Source organism: Arvicola amphibius, chromosome 6 (assembly GCF_903992535.2).
Source record: "Arvicola amphibius chromosome 6, mArvAmp1.2, whole genome shotgun sequence".
Classification (NCBI taxonomy): Eukaryota; Metazoa; Chordata; class Mammalia; order Rodentia; family Cricetidae; genus Arvicola; species Arvicola amphibius.
The window spans coordinates 36,669,213-36,687,021 of record NC_052052.2 but is presented as its reverse complement, the minus strand read 5'-3'; the positions used below and the strand labels follow the sequence as shown (position 1 = coordinate 36,687,021).

The following is a 17,809-nucleotide window of genomic DNA, read 5'->3' as shown; positions in this document are numbered from 1 at the left end:
GTGGCCAGGCAGGTAGTCATGGTTAAATTAAATTGGTAGAAAGTAAAAGCAGAAGTCATAAATCTGGAGAGGGGACCGACAGGGGGAAGAGGGAATTGATAGGAAGCAGAAGAGAGGTGAGAGAGTGTGGGGGCGGGAATAACCAGAACGAACTACATATGTGTATGAATTGTCAAAGAATAACTTAATATAAAAAAGGGTACTACAGTTCATGAAACTGGAAGATGGAAAAGGCCAAGCTTCCAAATATAATAAACTTTCTGCAGTAGCCTGCTACCAACTAACCTCAGGCTTGTTTATGAGAAAATTGAATCTTTATGTTGTAAGCAAAAGATAACCGAACTTTCTGTTTGCAGGTAAGAGCATTTTATCTGAGTTTTGGTATTTTGTTAGGCTCCATGCCATTACAGTGTAGTCCGTGATGTTTGGAGTTCAAAGGTTGAGTGGGTCTAGGGTGACAATACTCAATGAACTTTTTAAAAAGGTTAATATTCTACTAGGTCTCCAGGACTGTCAACCAAATTACTGCAGACTGAGCGGCTTAATGGAAGTCTTCTATCAAATGGGTCAAGTGGTTTTCTTATGACACCCTATGCTGGTTGGTATTTGTTAACTTCAGTTGTGAAAATGTCTCCAACAGACTGGCCTGCACTGGTCTGTGGGGGTACTTTCTTGACTAATTATTGATGTGGGAGGCCCGAGGCCACTGGGAGCCACCCGCGGACATGTGGTCCTGGGATGTAGAAGCAAGCAGGCTGAGCAAGCCTTGGGGTGCAAGCCAGCAAACCGTGTTTCTCCGTAGCTATTCCTGCCTCCACGTTCCTGAATTCTTGCCGTGTCTTCTCTTCACGAAGGACTGTAAACGGTAAATTGAAATAAATCCTTTTATTCCCAAGCTGCTTTGGCTGTGGTATTTATCACAGCCATTGAAAGGCAAATTCATACAAAAATCTGTAGCAGTTTTGTGGAGTGTTGCTGTGACAGATGTGTGTTGTTCTTAGTAGGATTGTGGAAGGACTTTGGAATGTTGGGCTGGAAAAACCCTTGAGTGCTTACAGCTTAGTGGGTGTTTGGTGGAAACTCTGAAGATAAGAATCCTGAGAGAAAAGCAGACAACTGCATTTCTGGCTTTGGACACTTCAGAGTGAAGTACAGACTGTATTAGGCTGTTTGTGAGATGTTTTGAACTGCAAAATTCTGGTTTCTAGTCAGCTGGTGCTGAATATTCATCTGTAATTAACAAGAAGCCAGTGCCACTAAAGAGAAACCTTTGCTTTACTGATAGAATCTACACTGGTTAACTGGAGTTGAGAGTTCAACTGTAATTAATAAGAAACCAGCATCACTGAGCTGAAGTTTTCTGGAACTATTTCCTCAGGCTCTGCACACAGAAGCTGGTCCAGAGGAGATCAAGGTTTGCATCTTGGGCTGGAGGCTGAACGTTGTAATGGGTATAAGTCTCCCAGATTACTGGTTTTGGTAGCTTGCGGGCATCAGGATTAAAGCAGTCCTGGAGAGCAGACGAGGCACTGTGAAAAGCCCAGAGAGGCTATTGGAAAATGTGCAGCCTATGCTATAGTGAAGGCCCAGGGTTTTGTATGGGGAGAAGCTCAGGCGTGGCCCTATGAGGCAAGGTTAGAGCCCTTGAAGAGAGCCCAGGGCGGACTACTAGTGAAAGTGCAGGCTTGGTTTCCGTAGGGCCTCTAGGATACTGGAGATGCTGGGTCTGTGGGTGGTCACTGAGGACAGCAGCAGGGGTACAGGGGAGCCAGCCTGAGCTTGCAACAAGCTATATGAGCTAGAGCAGAGCTTCCCAAATACTTCGTAGCCTAGGAGATCATGAGAACGTCCCATACGTTGGACACTGAGCTATTTATATTGTTGGGATTCAGTTTTGCTTTGTCTTAATTATGACTGTATCTTGGTTCTTCCTTCATGAGTAAGAAGATTGTAAATTTTTTTTTTATTTTACAGGAGCTGTTGAGAGACATTGTACTTTAAAGAGGCATTGAATCTTTTAAAGAGATTAAATTTTTAAAGTGTTAGAATTTTTTTCTAAAGAATGTGAAACTTTAAAAACTATACTGTGTCTTTTATTGTGCTATTACCATGAGATCTTGGGGAGAAACAAAAAAGTAAAGGTTAAGATTTAATAATGGTGTATTTGTGTCAAGTTGACAAAGGGTCAATTCTACTGACTAAGTTTTTCTTTCTTTCTTCCTTCCTTCTTTCCTTCATTCTGTCAGTTTGACAAGCTGGAGTCGTCTGGGAAGAGGGACCCTCATTTGAGAAAATGCCTCCACCAGATTGGCCTGTATGCAAGTCTGCAGTGGGGGGGGGGGCTTCTTGATCAATGATTGATGTGGGAGTGCCCAGCCCACTGTGGGAGGTGCCATCCCTGGACAAACAGTCCTGGGTTGTAGGAGAAAGCAGGCTGAGCAAGATACAGGGAGCAAGCCAGTAAGCAGCACTCTTCCACGGTCTCTGCTTCAATTCCCGATTCCATCTCCTGTGTTGACATCCCTTGGTGGTTGACTGTAAACCAATAAGCCAAATAGGCCCTCTCCTCCCCAAGTCATTTTTGGTTGGTGTTTTATCATAGCCACAGAAGCCTCTTCCATTAGTTGTAGACAGCTGTCTTCACCTGGTGTCTTCACGGGTTCGTGCACAGTTTATGTCAAAGTCCTAACCTCACCTCGTGAAGACAACAGGGATTCACACTGATTGTTTCCAGTGATTAAAACGTAGACCTCTTTAACAGCTCCGTGAGAACTGTGCTGACAGGCTCTGTGTTTTGTAATAAAGTAGGACTGGGCCTCAAGAGGACTTCTGCAAGGTCAGAAGTCATCCCCACTTCCAGAAAGTGGTTTGTAACCAGGACTTGAAATTTCATCGTGTGGTCTTCCTCTCCCACCGGTCCCATGCTGGCCCGTTACTCATGTCTATTTACCCCCAGCTTGTTACACTGAAGTGTGACTGTGATCCTTCACTGGCTTATTACTTTGTAAAGCTCAGCTAGAGGAACGATACTCTAATTCTTATTGACTGAGCGAACATCTCACTTAAGGGACAAGGTTAATGAAACAAAGCATACTTCTGGGTATCTATTATTACTTGTAATTGTAGAATACATCTTAAGCCCAAACGCATTTTTCCAAAGGGTACAATTCATAGTGCTCTGTACAATAAAATTCTTACATCGCAGTGATTTCGGCTTGAGTGTGTTTGATGTTTCTGTACCAGTTAGTGTGCGTGGGCGGGGGGGGGGGAGGGAGGGCACACATGTGCATGTGTGTGCCGTGTGTGTGGAGGCCAGAGGTGTTTGGATCACTCTCCACCTTATGTTTTGAGACAGGGTCTCTCACTGAAGCTGAAGCTCACTGGTTAGGCTAGGCTGGCTGACCAGCACGCTCCCTGGACTCCTTCTCTTTTGGCGTCCTCAGCATTGGGGTTCAGGTGTATTACTACACCCAGCTTTTTATGTGGATGCTAGTCCTCGTGATGACTTAGGTCCTCGTGTTTACATGACAAGCACACTTTACATCTCCCCAGGCTCTGTTCATCTCTCATCACAAACTGTATCATTCCGTTAAGCCTTTTGTAGTATTCTCGTAATAACCAAGTATAGAGTTACAGGGTTAGAAATGGTTCTCCTATAAAGTGCACATAATGACCAACTTAGATGACAGGAACATGCATTTAACAACCTAACTCGACTCGAGGGAAGATCATAACTTTTTTTTTTCTTCCTGAGACAGGGTTTCTCTGTGTGGCCCTGGCTATTCTAGAACTCACTCTATAGACCAGGCTGACCTCGAACTCACAGAGATCCATCGGCCTCTGCCTCCCAAATGCTGGATTAAAGGCGTGTACCACCACTTTCTGGCCACACAATTATTTTTATAACATCTTTTTTTTTGCGATAATAATATAATAATAACCATGGTTGTCAAGAGTATTGGTGTATTTTGCTTTGCTTAATTGACATAATTTTTACTGATAATACTAAAACAAGACATAATACAGAATCATCATTCTGTAGCAAAAAGATGACTGCCCCTGAACTCAGACTGGTGTCCTGAGGTCACTGCTGTCTGTCCTGAGGTCACTGCTGTCTGTCCTGAAGTCACTGCTGTCTGTCCTGAGGTCACTGCTGTCTGTCCTTAGGTCACTGCTGTCTGTCCTGAGGTCACTGCTGTCTGTCCTGAGGTCACTGCTGGACCGGTCGAGACGGGTCGGGAACAGTCTGGTCTGGTTTAGACTGGTCAGGACTAGGTTAGAATGATCAAGTCTTCCTGTTGTGTGACCAGTGGGTTCTGGTGTTACCATGTTGCTTTTTAAATTGTTGAATTTTGCATTGGTGCCTACCCATCTCTTCCTTTGATGCCAGCAGTGTATTTGCGTCTTGGTCCAATCCTTGCAGTGGCTGTCTGAGCCTTCGGAAATTGTTTTTGGTCTGTTCTTTACTGTCAATGTCTGTGTCTTAGAGAACCACTGAGGTCTCTCTTAGCCTGCTCTCTTGGTCTCCTTGTTCGCTCTCTTGGTCCACTCTGTGCAGTCACAGCTTATGCTTTAGAGTTCCTCTCTTGGTCCTCTGTCTCGGTCCTCTCAGCAGCCTGCTGGCTGGCTAGATAAGCTGAGGCAGGTGGGGGAGGAGCCTGGGGTTTTGCCCCTCTATGGAGGGCCTAGAGAGTGGGGTGTCCTGCCACGTGGCTGTTCACTCACCTCTTGGTCCCCTCTGTGCTGTAGCAAGCTGTGTTTCAGAGTTTCACCATGGTTGCAGGATAGATGAGTTTGGGGGCAGGATGGGGCTAGTAGCTTGCCGGCTCTGGTGGATTGGGGTGGGTATTGGAGCAGCCTACTTGCAGGAAACTCTCCTGCTGGCTGGCTAAAGAAGTTTTGGCAGTTGTGGGAGGGGTCTGGGCTTTTGCTCCACTAAGGAAGTCCTAGAGAGTGGGATTTCCTGCCGCATGACTGTTCACTCACCTCTTGGTCCCCTCAGTATTGTAGCCAGCCGCATTTTAGAGTTCCACCAAGGTTGCAGGAGGTTAGGGGAGTTTGGGGATGGTATGGGGCTACTACTAGCTTGCAGTGGATGGGGTGGATATTGGCATAAATCTCTTTCTTAAAAGAGTTTTGGAGGAAGATCTTCTTTTGCTGGCACAGAGTAGAAGATCTTTTGCTGAGACATTCCTTTAGGCAGACTGAGCAGAAAGAAAAACAGAAGAAACAGTTACATCTGTGGGGAAACTCCCTTAGGAGTAGAGCAGAAAAAGTAACTTTTTGCCTGAGCCAGAGGAGATTGCTACATTTCTACAGGGGTTTTCCCTTCAGCCGAGTGACGTAGATGTCTTGGGCAGAGCTGAGCAGAGCAGAAGAAGAAACAGTTTTGCTACAATGTTCCCTTCAGGGAACAGAGCGGAAGTTTAGCTATAAGGGCTCTCTGTAGGAGAAGATCAGGAATGCTATATCCTGCCGGGATACCATGCCCCACCGCACCCCAGCTTCAGTTATAACCTGAGTGTCGTACAAGTCAGGATACCTTTCCCTCCAGAGATGTCCAATTACAGCTTCAGCCTCCAGAGCTGCCCTACTGCAGTTCCAGGAGTAGTCTGACTTCCCAACAAGTCAGGATACCTTTCATTCCTGAAATATAACTCTTGCCAGTGGGTCATCACCACACTCAGCAGAGATCAGGGGTTTAGTTAGTCTGGCTAAGCCAGCAGAGAGACTCAGTTCTTCGTACCAGTGCATTCTTAGAGGTGAGAAGGCAAGAAGAAAAACAGAACTCTAGGAGGAGGAGTTTTCTCCACAGGAAAGGGTCGGGAAATGTGCCACTAAAGCCAAAAGGGCCTAAAAGAGCTGTGGGGATACAGGCAACTCCAGGGGGATGGTGGGCAGGAAGGGACAAAATAGCCTGGTTTGGCCCGAGGAAACTGCAAGGATGCAGTTCCAAGGGTGGGGGTGGGGTCAAGTGAAGAGCATCAGCTGCAGCCTTAAAGATCTTGGCTGGGAGTGCCTCTGCCTCCAAGAGCATCAGTGTGGTGCCTGGACACTCAAAGGTTGCTTCCTCAGACTCGGGGAAACATTTACACTAAGCCAAGGGCAAACTTACATAATTGCTGGTGGATGGGGTGCTGAGCCATGAGTGAACTGAAAGGTGTGTCTGTTGTGGGTGCACTGGAAAAGAGGGATAGGCCATGAGGGGAAATACAGGCACTAGGAGAGCCTATCAGAGTCACGAAGCCAAATGTAAGCATTGCAACTCGGATAGAGACGGATCCTGGCAGTCAGGAGCTAGGGAGTATGACAAGGTCACACCACACAACAAACCTCACACAAGAGATTTATTAGGAGGAGAAGAAAACAGGCAGATGAACTGCCTCTGCTCAGGCGAGAAACAGCAGTCAACTGAACAGGATATAGGGCTTATATAGAGTTTCTGGGGGGGGGGGGGGGTGGTGGAACTTTTTAGGGTGGAGCTTTCCAAGGTGGGATTTCATCTCCATAGATTGGGCTTTTTACTCTGTAGGATGGGGGCAGGGTTCAGCAGTTAGGGCAGTTGAGAGTATTCTATGGGTGGAACCTGGCAGTTAGAGGTCCCTGGAGAGGTCTGGCCATTCGTGTGGCTTGAAGGAGCTTACACAATAGAATGGGGTATTTCCGTGAAAAAAATTGCATTGCATTATGGCCAGTGAGGATCTCCCCACACCCATTCAGGTCATTTCAGATATCAGAGACAAATGGCAGTGGCAAACATGTAAAGACACAGCAGTAGCAAGAGACAATTTGGGGTCAAGGCTATCGGGGTCTTGCTTATCTGAGATTCAGTTACCAGAGTTTTACTTCCTGGGTGGGCCAATCCCCTGAAGTCAACTGCCACCTGCTACTCCCCTGACCTGGGCACTGACACACCATGTCTGCCTGCACACCACTGTGTTTCTCACCATTGATAACAGTGGACTAAGCTTCTGAACCTGTAATCCAGGCCCTATGAGATGTTCTCCTTTATAAGAGTTGCTGTGGTCATGGTGTCTCTTCACAGCAATAGAAAGTCCAACTAAGACACAGCCCATCATTGCCAGGAAATCAAGATGTCAGGCACTTCAAGCAGCTAAGCACATCCTTAACCAGGAGCAGGGAGAGAATGCATGCATGCTTGCAGCTCAGCTCTCTTTCTCTGCTCTTCACATAACTGAGAAGCCACAGCCTATGGGATGGTGCTGCTCACTTCTAAGCTAGCTCTACCCATATCAGTGCATATGATCTAGACAATCAACCACAGACATGCCATGCCAATAAGCCAACTTGATCCAGACAGTCACTCCTTGAGACTTGTCCCTAGAGATTGCAGCTTGTGTCAAGTGACCATCACAAACACACAACATGAATTCTGGGATCTTTTAAAGTCTTTACTTTGACTGGACCTCACTACACAGCCCAGGATGGCCTTGAACTCAGGGTGTTCTTGACCCTATCCCCCCCAAATGCTGTATTAAAGGCCTACACCATCATGTTTGGCAGGAGGGACATTCATGATATTTAAAAATAATTTGCTTTCCTTTATTATGTGACCCAACTTAGATGAAACCCTTTATAGATTCCTTTAATGTCCAAAACTAGGTGCTGAATTACAAAAAGAGTTAGAAAGGGTTAAAAGGCTAAGTCTAACCACTTAGAGATGTTTAACATTGTGAATTCTTAGTGTGCTTGATAGCATGTATTATCCAAGACAGATCTAATTCAAACACTGATTTTGAACTTCCTTCTGAAACATGCCTCTTGTTTAATTTTTACCAGTCGCCCATTAACATGAACCCAGACTAAAGATCCTTAATATTAAGAGATAATGGTTCTGGTGTTCTGGTATAGCTCCCAAGACTGGAATAACTGGGTTTTAGCTCCCCTGCTTTATATAAAGGTAGAATTAGAAGTACAGAAAGCTATTGGTTTTAAATACTGGATGACAGGCAGCCTAGGTCTGATCACAAGGTGAGTCCAGGCTCTGCATGGGAATAGTTTCCCAGCAGTAGTGTGTACAGAGAGAAGGTATCCAAGCACTACACAAGGTGGCCAGGTCGGGTTGGCAGCAGGAGCTACTGGAATATTTAGTTCAAGAAATTAGAGAAAAAAGTGAACTGCGCAGAGAGAACCCCAGAAAGCTATGAGAGGTTTCCCCAAAAGTTCAAGGCAGAGGGATAATTTGATTTGCAGGGAGTTGGACCACTTGAGGCTTGCCAGGCAGCATCTGCTACAGGATTGAGGTAGCATGGAAATACTTAGGATCAGTTGATTAGAGGAACTCCAAACTTTCTCAAATAGACATAATTTCCTCTTAATACTTTGTATGTATATGCCGAAGTTTGTAGACAAAAAGTTACAGTCAATGATACAGAATGTTCGTAGAAGACACCAGGCACAGCAAGCTTATTACCTGCGAATGGGCAGGAAGTAGAAGCCTATGATCTGTGTTGTTTGTCCTCCAGGACCCAGGAAAGCTGCACCAAAGAGGGCAGAGTCTCATCAACATGCGCCCTACTACACACTACAGCTAAAAAAAAAACCCATGAAGCGCTCAGCTCTGAGTTTATACAGCCTAGGAGTCACTGGCCCGAAAACAAGTGTGCTAGGAGGAAGGAAGACATGGTCTGGGTTACGAGAAGAACACTTGCTCCTCGTCCAGTATATTGTCTTTCTCTTATGCCTGAGGATTATACGTAAGACAGCCAGCCAAGGCCATCTATGAAGACCTTGCGGTTACTACTACTGGCATTCTGCTGGTAAGCCAAGGAGGCTGACTTCAGCTGTGGGAACCAGGCCCCATGGTATGGTCTACAGTAGACTCATCTCAGCGAAGCCTATAAGTAAGCATAACAAAACACAGAGGGAAACTTAATTCAGAAACCACGTTAAATTTACCTATTAGTGGGGCTTTAGAAACCCCATAGGTTCTCCACTAGCAAAGCACACCATCACGTCCACTCAGCTTTAAAGTAGGCAGCCAGTAATTAAACTCTTTGCTAGCATAAGATCAACAGTTTTTTTTTTTTTTTTTTTTTTTTTTTTTTTTTTTTTGGTGTTTGGTTTTTTGGTTTTGGTTTTTCGAGACAGGGTTTCTCTGTAGCTTTGGAGCCTGTCCTGGAACTAGCTCTTGTAGACCAGGCTGGTCTCGAACTCACAGAGATCCGCCTGCCTCTGCCTCCCGAGTGCTGGGATTAAAGGCGGTGGTGTTTTTGTTTTTTAAAGCAGAACTTAATGTTAAACAGTGGCTATTGGGTATTGGGAAGTGGACTTGGTCTTGTAGAAGAGAAGCAAGCACTTTTAACTGCTGAGCCTTCTCTCCAGCCAGAGTTGAAAAATAACAAACGAACAAACAAACAGACATCAGAAACCATTGCAATGCCTTAGTCTTTTTAAGCCTCTCTTCCTGGCCCCACATTAGTTGTGGAAGTCATACTGTGTGTTTACTTTGCTTTCGACATCCTCGTGTCTTTGTCTAACAAGTTCTTCTGAGGGATGTTTCCTATACATTGTTAGATTCAGATGTTCGGTCAGATTATAGCTTTTGGCATGAAGGGCACAACTCACTACGAGTTGCATCACTTCAGGAGGATCAGTGTCCAAACGTCTCTCCTTTTGTGTCAGTATTGAAGTTGTGTTTGTTGTCAGACTCGTCTGTCCATCCTGTTATTCCTTATCTGGCACTCAGTCACTTCCTGTTGCTTTGATAAAACACCATGACCCAGACAACTTATGGGAGGAAGGGTTTATCTTGGGCTTATGATTCCAGAGGGATAAGCATCCATCTCCATCACAGTGGAGAAGCATGGCAGCAAGCACCAGGCATGGATGCCTGAGAGCCCACATCTTGAGCTGCGGGCAGGAAACTGAGAGCAAACTTGAAATGGTACAAGTCTTTAAACTCTCAAAGCCTGCCCCTAGTGACATACTTCTAGCAAGACCATACCTCCTAGGTCTCCTCAAACAGCCACCAACTGGAGATCAAGTATCAAATGCCTGTACTGTAGGAGACATCCCATTCAAACCAACAAAGCCAGCATCTCCATACTAGTTTCAGCAATAATGGATATTCTAATTTGTTATTCCTATTGACAGCTGGGAACTTTCTATAAAGAAATTTCCCTTGTCTACTTTTGGGTCACTCTGAAGTTTAGATCAAACAAAGCATCAGGATGAATTTATTTCTTTTATTGCGAGTCTTCAAAATGGATTGGTTCTTCTAGTCATCCAGAGCTATTCCACACTTTACTCTGTTTTGGGTAGCATTGTCCATGTGAATTTTCAACATACTTGATGTGTTTCAATGCAATTCAATCTTTATTCTTTTTTTTTTTTTTTTTTTTTTGGAGTTTACGTTAGGCAGAACAATGTCATGTTCTAAACATGGGGTCCTGGTTTGCTTTCTAGTGCTATGATAAAATGTCATAACCAAAAGCAACTAGTGAAGGAAAAATTTATTTAATTTTCAACCCATCACAATGGGACGCTAAGACAAGAACTCAAGGCAGGAACCTGGAGGCAGGAACTGAAGCAAGGACCATGAAAGAACACTGCTTACTGGCTTGCTTCTCATGGCTTGTTCAGCCTATTTTCTTATACTACTGAGAACCATCTCCCTATGAGTGCAATGACCCAGTGGGCTGGTCTCTCTTATATCAACCATCAATCAAGAAAATAGGAAACAGGAAATATATTTAAAAAAAAAACCAGAAAATCCTAAATCGTCTTTCAAATGTCAGAAATTCAAACACAGACTGAGATGGTTTGAAGAGAAAAAAACCCATAGGCTCATACATTTGTATACTTGGTCACCAGCTTATTGGAGCTATTTGGGAAGGATTAGGAGGAGGAGTGTTACTAGGGGTGGGTGGGCTTTGAGGTTTGAAAAGATTTGTGGCATTCCTCGCACCACTCCCATCCTACTTGAGGGTCAAGATGTGAGCTCTCAGCTGTCCCTGCTGCCAGGCCTTTGCTCTGCATCATGGCCTTTAGCTCTCTCAAACCATAAGTCCCAAACTAAACACTTTCTTTTATAAGTTGCCTTGGTAATGATGTTTAAGCACAGCAATAGGAAATTAACTAAGGGACACAGTTATATGACAAAAACAACTGCTATATTGATAGCAATGAATTTAGATGCTTCTGTTACTACTAATTAAGGAAACTGTGGGCAAAACTTAGAATGTAGTTGACAAAGAGGTATTTGCAATGCCTGAAACTGAATTTATTAATTAAGCAGATACACATGATTACTATGAGAAAGAAAAACAAGCCCATTTGAAAAATAGAGTGCATGGGCAATTTATAATAAATATAGAAGAAAACCCTTGTACTCATAAAACCACGTGCTTGACAAAATCAAAAGCAAGATGGTATTTTCCATGTTGGGGCAACCACCCACAAGAGAGCTTAGTAAAAGAGCTTAATATATATTAAGAGATATTACTATATGTATTAAAAATTTAATGTATTACATAAATATATGATAAGAGAGTTCAATCTGTATTAATAGAAAATATTTTTATAAATAAGAGATATTCAGATATATTAAAAGAATTTAATGATGCAATGTTGGGAGGAATATGGGGCCATGACCGTCATTCTATTTGTTCACACTCAAGGCTTAATCACTTTTCTGCTGTTACACACATACACAAATATTTGCATATGAGAAATCAGAGATCAAGCACAAAGAAGTATATCTGGAGAGAGAGAGAGAGAGAGAGAGAGAGAGAGAGAGAGAGAGAGAGAGAGAGAGAATTGAATCAAAAATGGTCAATGGAATTACTTCCCAGAAAGCAGCTGGCAAACAAAAACATGCAAAGGCATTCATCCTCACCGGTAGTCAGAGATGCAAAATTAAACCATAATGAATATCAAAAACACAACAATTAAAAATGCAAGCATTCATGCGAGGGCCATGCTGCTGCTGGGGCCATACTATCTTGTTGGCCGGTGCTGCCACCTGGGGCCATGGAGACATCTGGGCCTGGGCTGCTGCCTAGGGCCATGTCTGGGTTCGTGACCCTGCAGCAGTTGGGGTCTGGGGTGATGTCTATGGCTCTGCAGTTGTCTAGGGTCTGGTCAGCCATCTGAGACCATACTACTGTGTGGGCTATACTGATATGGCTGGCCTATGCTGCAATTGTGGGGGACACGGTGACATCTGGGCCCGAGCTGCTGGCGAGGGCCCTGTGTGAGTCTGTGGTCCTACTGCAGTTCTGGTCTGTGATGGTTTTCTTGGCCTGTGTTAGCACAAGGAGCCATTAGAATTATCCAGTGCTCAGCCAGGCCCGCCCTTCGTTCTCCTTGGGATAACTGGCCCTATCTCCTTGCTGGATACCCTAGCAGGAGAGCTGATGCCAACCCTCAGGCTAGAGTTGTACCGCCCTACCTGCCCCCTCAAACCCGGGAAAGATGGTTCCACTCTCACCACACGCATGTACCTCACCTGGGCAGCACACTAGAGATGATCCTGTGGTCAGCGACACAGGTGAGCCGACCCTGAGGGTGTGAGAGCAGGAGAGCTGATGCCAACTTCCCAGGTGTCCCCTGCAGCAATCAGGAGAAAGGGTCATGCACCTCGCCTGGACAAAACAGAGCTGACTCTGGTGGTGCAGGAGTGGGTGTGGGTGACCCGGATCAGAGGATCTGAGAGTAGAAGAACTGGCCCCACTCCTTGCTGCAGGCTGTGCTTGGTGAGCAAGACGGGGCAGTGCTGAAGAGCTCGCCCCTGGAGTGACAATGAGGGAGAGCTGGCAGGCTGACCAACCCAGCTACCACCCCGGGCCAGAACCAGGGTTATGAGTTGGCCTAACCTAACATCCATTCCATCTTCGAATTGTTGGAGCATGTGAAGGGGATGAACCTACAGCTCCAAAACAGCAGGAACAGGCTGTAAGAACAGGCTATCCAAAGGAGCCCCAGTGAGAGCCATTGTCAGTGGAGTAACAAGCCAGAGGCCTCAAGCCAGACCAATGAACACTTGCAAGTAAAGAAGAATGGACTAGGTAAACTGTGTGACTCAACAGGCCACTCTACAGTGCCCACAAAATTCTCCTCCTTTTATTTTATTTTTTTGTTTTTGTTTTTGTTTTTTGGGGGAGGTTCCAAGGACCGAGGGTGGATGAGAGGGATGAGAAAATAAGTGGGGTCCGAATGAATGATATGAAATCCACAAAGAATTGATAAAAGTTAAAAAATAAATAAATGCAAACTCAATGTTGGCAAGAGTGGCCAAAAGCACCCATAATTTTCTTGATGAAGCAGGAATTGGTGTCGCCTTAGAAGGTATGATAGTATTACTTTAAAATCCCATATGTGTAAAATGCACACTTTGCACGGGGCCCATCCCTATTCCGCCACATATGCATTAACATACCTCTTCTAAAGGGTTAAAATTATTTACGTGTGTGTGTCTGTGTCTTTGTATACGTGTGTATACCAGGGTTCCAGAAGATCACATCTGAGCTCCTGCCTCTGGAGTTACAGGCAGTTGTGAGCTGCTCAAAGTGGGTGCTGGGAACTGAACTTGGCTCCTCTGGAACATCAAGTGCTTTTAACTGCTGAGCCACATCTTGAGTGCTAAAATATTCTAGAATGTTCATAACAGTATTGCTAGTAAGAGATAAAATATAAACAGAAATGATCATCGATAGTAAATAGGATAAAGAATTTATAAATTTATACATTGATTTATAAGTCAATGTATATATTTCTGTATTGGAATATTGTCTAATTATGGAAGAAACTTCAAATACATAACATCAATATTGCCTAGCTGCCACAGCAAATCACAGAAAAATATATAAGTATTAATTCTATTTAACATAAAACAAGACAAATTGTGCGGTAATGAAGTTTGGGAATGCATACATGACAGTAGAAGACTTACTGTAACGAAATCATTGCAGGACTTGCTCCCAGGGCAGTTTGTAAGACAACATTTAGGGTGTTTTTTTTTTGTTGTTGTTGTTTTTGTTTTTTGTTTGTTTTTATTTTTGGCTTAATAACATCCTGTTTCTTAACTGAGTTATATAAACACAGGGACTTTCCCCTCAATTGTTAGAATGTGTTCGGTACTCTTCATATACACATATTCCTCATATGCACGTAGTTAACACATTTTGCAGTAAAAAAACATTTAACATGGACTTTAACGGGATAGCCTTTTAGGTTCTTTTTATGTTTGATGATCTGTGGCCAAGATCTTTTTTGTGGATCTGTTATTGAGAGTTCCATCTGAGCAACAGGCATTGAGATTCACTCAGTGAACTGGACAGGAAATCCTGCCGTGAAATATAGGGATACAAGGACAGAGATTCATAGAACAGGTGACTAAGGACTATGATGGTGATCCCGGGAGGTTGTAACTTTACTTGAGAGATCTTGGGTTCCAGTCCTGTTTTTAACCTATGTCTTGGTTGTTCATTCCCTATTTCTTATATTGGTTTTGTAATTTGTATCACAAAATTCAAACTCAAGGAAGATTACTAACTGTAATATAGTTGGGGAAACTGAGGCTCCAGATTGACGCCACTTTCCCATGGTGCCCTCACCACTTTGAAACCCAAGACTCTCAGACCTGAGCTCAGGTCATAATTTTTCCCTTTTTTACTGGTTAGCGCTCACAGTTTGACATCACAGAAGAGCCACCCAGCCCCGTCAGAAGCCCCGCCCTCTGCCTCTCAGTCTGGCATGCCCCGCCCCTGCGCGTTTCTTCCGGCCCCGCCCCTCCGGGCTGCCATGACAACGAGTCCGCGCCCCGCGCTCAGCTGCTGCTCGGGCGGGACCCAGGCTGGACCGCGGGCCCCGGCCTGGGGGCCACAGCTGCCACCGCCGCCGCCACCTCATCTCCTCCCTGTCCCTGTCCCGCCTCGCGTCTTCCCGTTGCACTCGGGCCGGAGGCCGGGGTCCCTTCCCCGCCGCACCACCCTGCGCGGATGCCGAAGGTGAAGGCGCTGCAATGCGCCCTGGCGCTGGAGATCCGCTCTGTGAGTATTGGCCCTGTCCCGCCCCAGCCTCCGGGTCCCCCTGTCCCGACCCTGGACACCCCTGGAAATGTCGAGTGCCCGCCCACTCCAGCCTCGGGGACCTCACACCAACTTCCTTTTGGCGTGCTTTCGGATCTCTTCTACACCACTTCAGAGTTGCGCTCTCAGGACAGTAGTTCTCTTTGAATTCCTCTTTACTCCTGTTCTGGTGAGGAACTCTTGGACCCTTGCTCGTCTGGGTGTGTGTGTGGCATTTCCGCCAAATCCTGCAGGTTTTCAGATCCTTTCCCACGCTTCCTATTAGCGTAAGGACTCCCTTTTAGTCAAGGTGGAGTTCCTAATTCCCAAAACAACTTACTTGTGGCGTTAGTGCACCAAGTTTCTTGCCTTCTCCTCCCGGGACAAACCCAACTCCTCAGAAGCCTCTTCAGCTCTTTCCTCCAGTCCCCAAACCCTCCTGATTTGGAGAGGGTTCTCCTCGCATGCTTCCAGTGGTCCCATGAAAGACCTGGTTAGCTCTCCTGGACAGCTGCTACTTCAAGCTTGCATTCCCATCCAGTTACTCTGCACATTCCTTTAAGGGGATCTGTCCAGCCTGTCTCGGTAAACCCAACTGAGCTCAGTGAAGGGTTTTCCGGGTGTTGAAAAGCCCCTACTCCCCTTGATAACTGCAATTTCCTTCCGAGAGTTTTGAAGTCCTTCCGTGTCATCCCGAGAGACCCTTTTTCCTCCCTTAGAGGAGAACCCTGGTTTTGTTTCCTAATCCCTCCAATTCCTTATTCCATGTCTTTTCGTGCCTTCATCCGTGAAGTGTTCTCATTACAGGACTAAGCCTTCTAGTTGGTATCCCAACATCATTAGGTGCATTCTCTGTCATTTTCTGTGCCTGACCCAAGGAGCCCTCTTGCATTTTCTTCCCATGGGCCCCCAAACTAGCTTTTCTCTGCTCTTACCCACGCTTATAAGCGCCCCCTATTCCCTAGCTTTCCTTTCTCTCCTTGAAGCCGCAGCGACACTGAACCTAAACCAGCACAGAAGTCACAAAGTTCTTTCAGGTCTTTTGTTCAGCCTTAAGGAGGAGCTTGGGTGGGGCAGAGTGCACCAGGGGTGGAGGGCAAGCGAGTTTCAGCGACTCCAGAGTCGGCTACAGTTGCAGGGGTTTTTATTCAGAAACGCTGTCCCTAGCTTTCTGTGTTTGCATCACAAGCTGACTTTCTGGCAACGTTTGTTTTGCAAAGAATGATTAGTTTACCGAAATACTGCATGATGATTTCTACATGTGCTAGATCCTGGACAGTTAGCAAAACTCTGAAGAACAGTCTCTGTAGACTTCAGTATTGGCTGCCGCTTCCTCTCTTTGTAACCAATAGCTTAGCTGCTTGCCGGGAAGCTGCTGCACGACAGACAGGCTGGCTGCCCTCTGTTGTCGGTACTTTGCTAGGAGGAAGTACTCTGTTGTGATTGTAGCCCTGGGAGTCAGAGACATTTTATCCCACTATGCTGCTTTTCTTAGAATACATTTTACTGAAGAAAATGGATAGCTATATCTCCGGAGTATGCTGGTGCAAATGTTTCTGGTTTTTTTTAAATAAACATTTGAGTTACAATGGTTTATAGTTCCCCAAATTTTCTAAGACATTGTTTTCATCTCTTTAACTATTCTGTGTGCTGTTGTACAGATGCTGTATTTTCTGACCAGCAAGAGCCTTTTAAATAACTCTAACGTTCAGAAGGGGGAAAAATGGCCATTAGCAACTACAAAAGTTAAATAAGATTAATTTGGCTTTAATTGAATAGAGGAATCATAGGACCACAAATCTTTTTAATATCTTTTTGGTTGTAATTTTATCTTAAATTTTTGTACATTTACTGTATATAAAAGTCAAAACTGTAAAATCTATGTTAAACAAGTTTTTCAACTTCAGGAACCATTGTCAGTGTCAGGATATAAATATATACACATATTTATACATAGCATATTTATTTTCTTATGCAGCAGGGAGAATATATGTAACTAAGCTGCACTTTATTTAATATATCCTGGAGATCACTCTGCATCTGTGAAGAGTGCCATCTTGTTTTCTCCCAAATTTCAATCATACAGCAAAACTGGAAGAGCATTTTAATGAATAACTCTTGCTTATGATCTGCATTAGTTTGATTTTGCTGAAAATCTGAAAGTAAATTGCTGATACCATATTATTCCTAAATACTGCAGCATGCATACTCTAATATGAGTATACTGTATATAACCACAATTCCATGATCATAAGTGGTATAATTAATAGTATATCTTAATGTTGTGTCCACATTTAGGTTTTCCCAGTTGTCATAAAGATAGTTTTTATAATTAATTTTGAAACCAAGATAAAAAGTTTGTATATTAAAATTAGCCATTTGATTGTTAGGTTTTATAGTCAATTTCATCATAGAGAATTCTTTATTTCTGTGTTATTTTGCTTTCTGTCAGTGGATTTTGGTAAGTTCACACATTCATGTCATCATTACCCAGATCAATATTTAGAAATATCTATCGCTGTGAGGTTACCTCATGCCCATCATTGGAAAGGAACTGCCCTTCTGATTTGTCTCTCTAGATTAGTTTGCCAGTAATGGAGCAACTTCTATCTATCTATCTATCTATCTATCTATCTATCTATCTATCTATCTATTTATTTATTAAAAGAAAACAATCTTTTTTTCATTATACATACCAATCTAAGTTCCCACTCCCTCCCCTCCTTCCATTCTATCCACATGCACTCCTACCCCACCCCCATCCACTCCTCAGTGAG

The 17,809-nt window shown here is 44.4% G+C and overlaps 1 protein-coding gene across 4 annotated transcripts in view; it reads left to right on the top strand.

The window, feature by feature from the left end:
* The first annotated feature begins 516 nt into the window (after positions 1–516).
* Spata6 (spermatogenesis associated 6) overlaps positions 517–17,809 on the top strand; it is a 105,664-nt gene continuing 88,371 nt past the window's right edge. For 2 of the 4 annotated variants that reach the window (XM_038333652.2, XM_038333654.2), the window contains exon 1: positions 517–865. Coding sequence is in view for 1 of the 4 variants with exons in the window: in XM_038333651.2 (XP_038189579.1) it covers positions 14,964–15,014 (51 nt within the window). In the remaining 3 variants the exon portion in view is untranslated. Of the gene's footprint in view, positions 866–14,786; positions 15,015–17,809 lie in introns of those variants that run through there. The other 2 variants (XM_038333653.2, XM_038333651.2) reach the window with 2 other exon arrangements.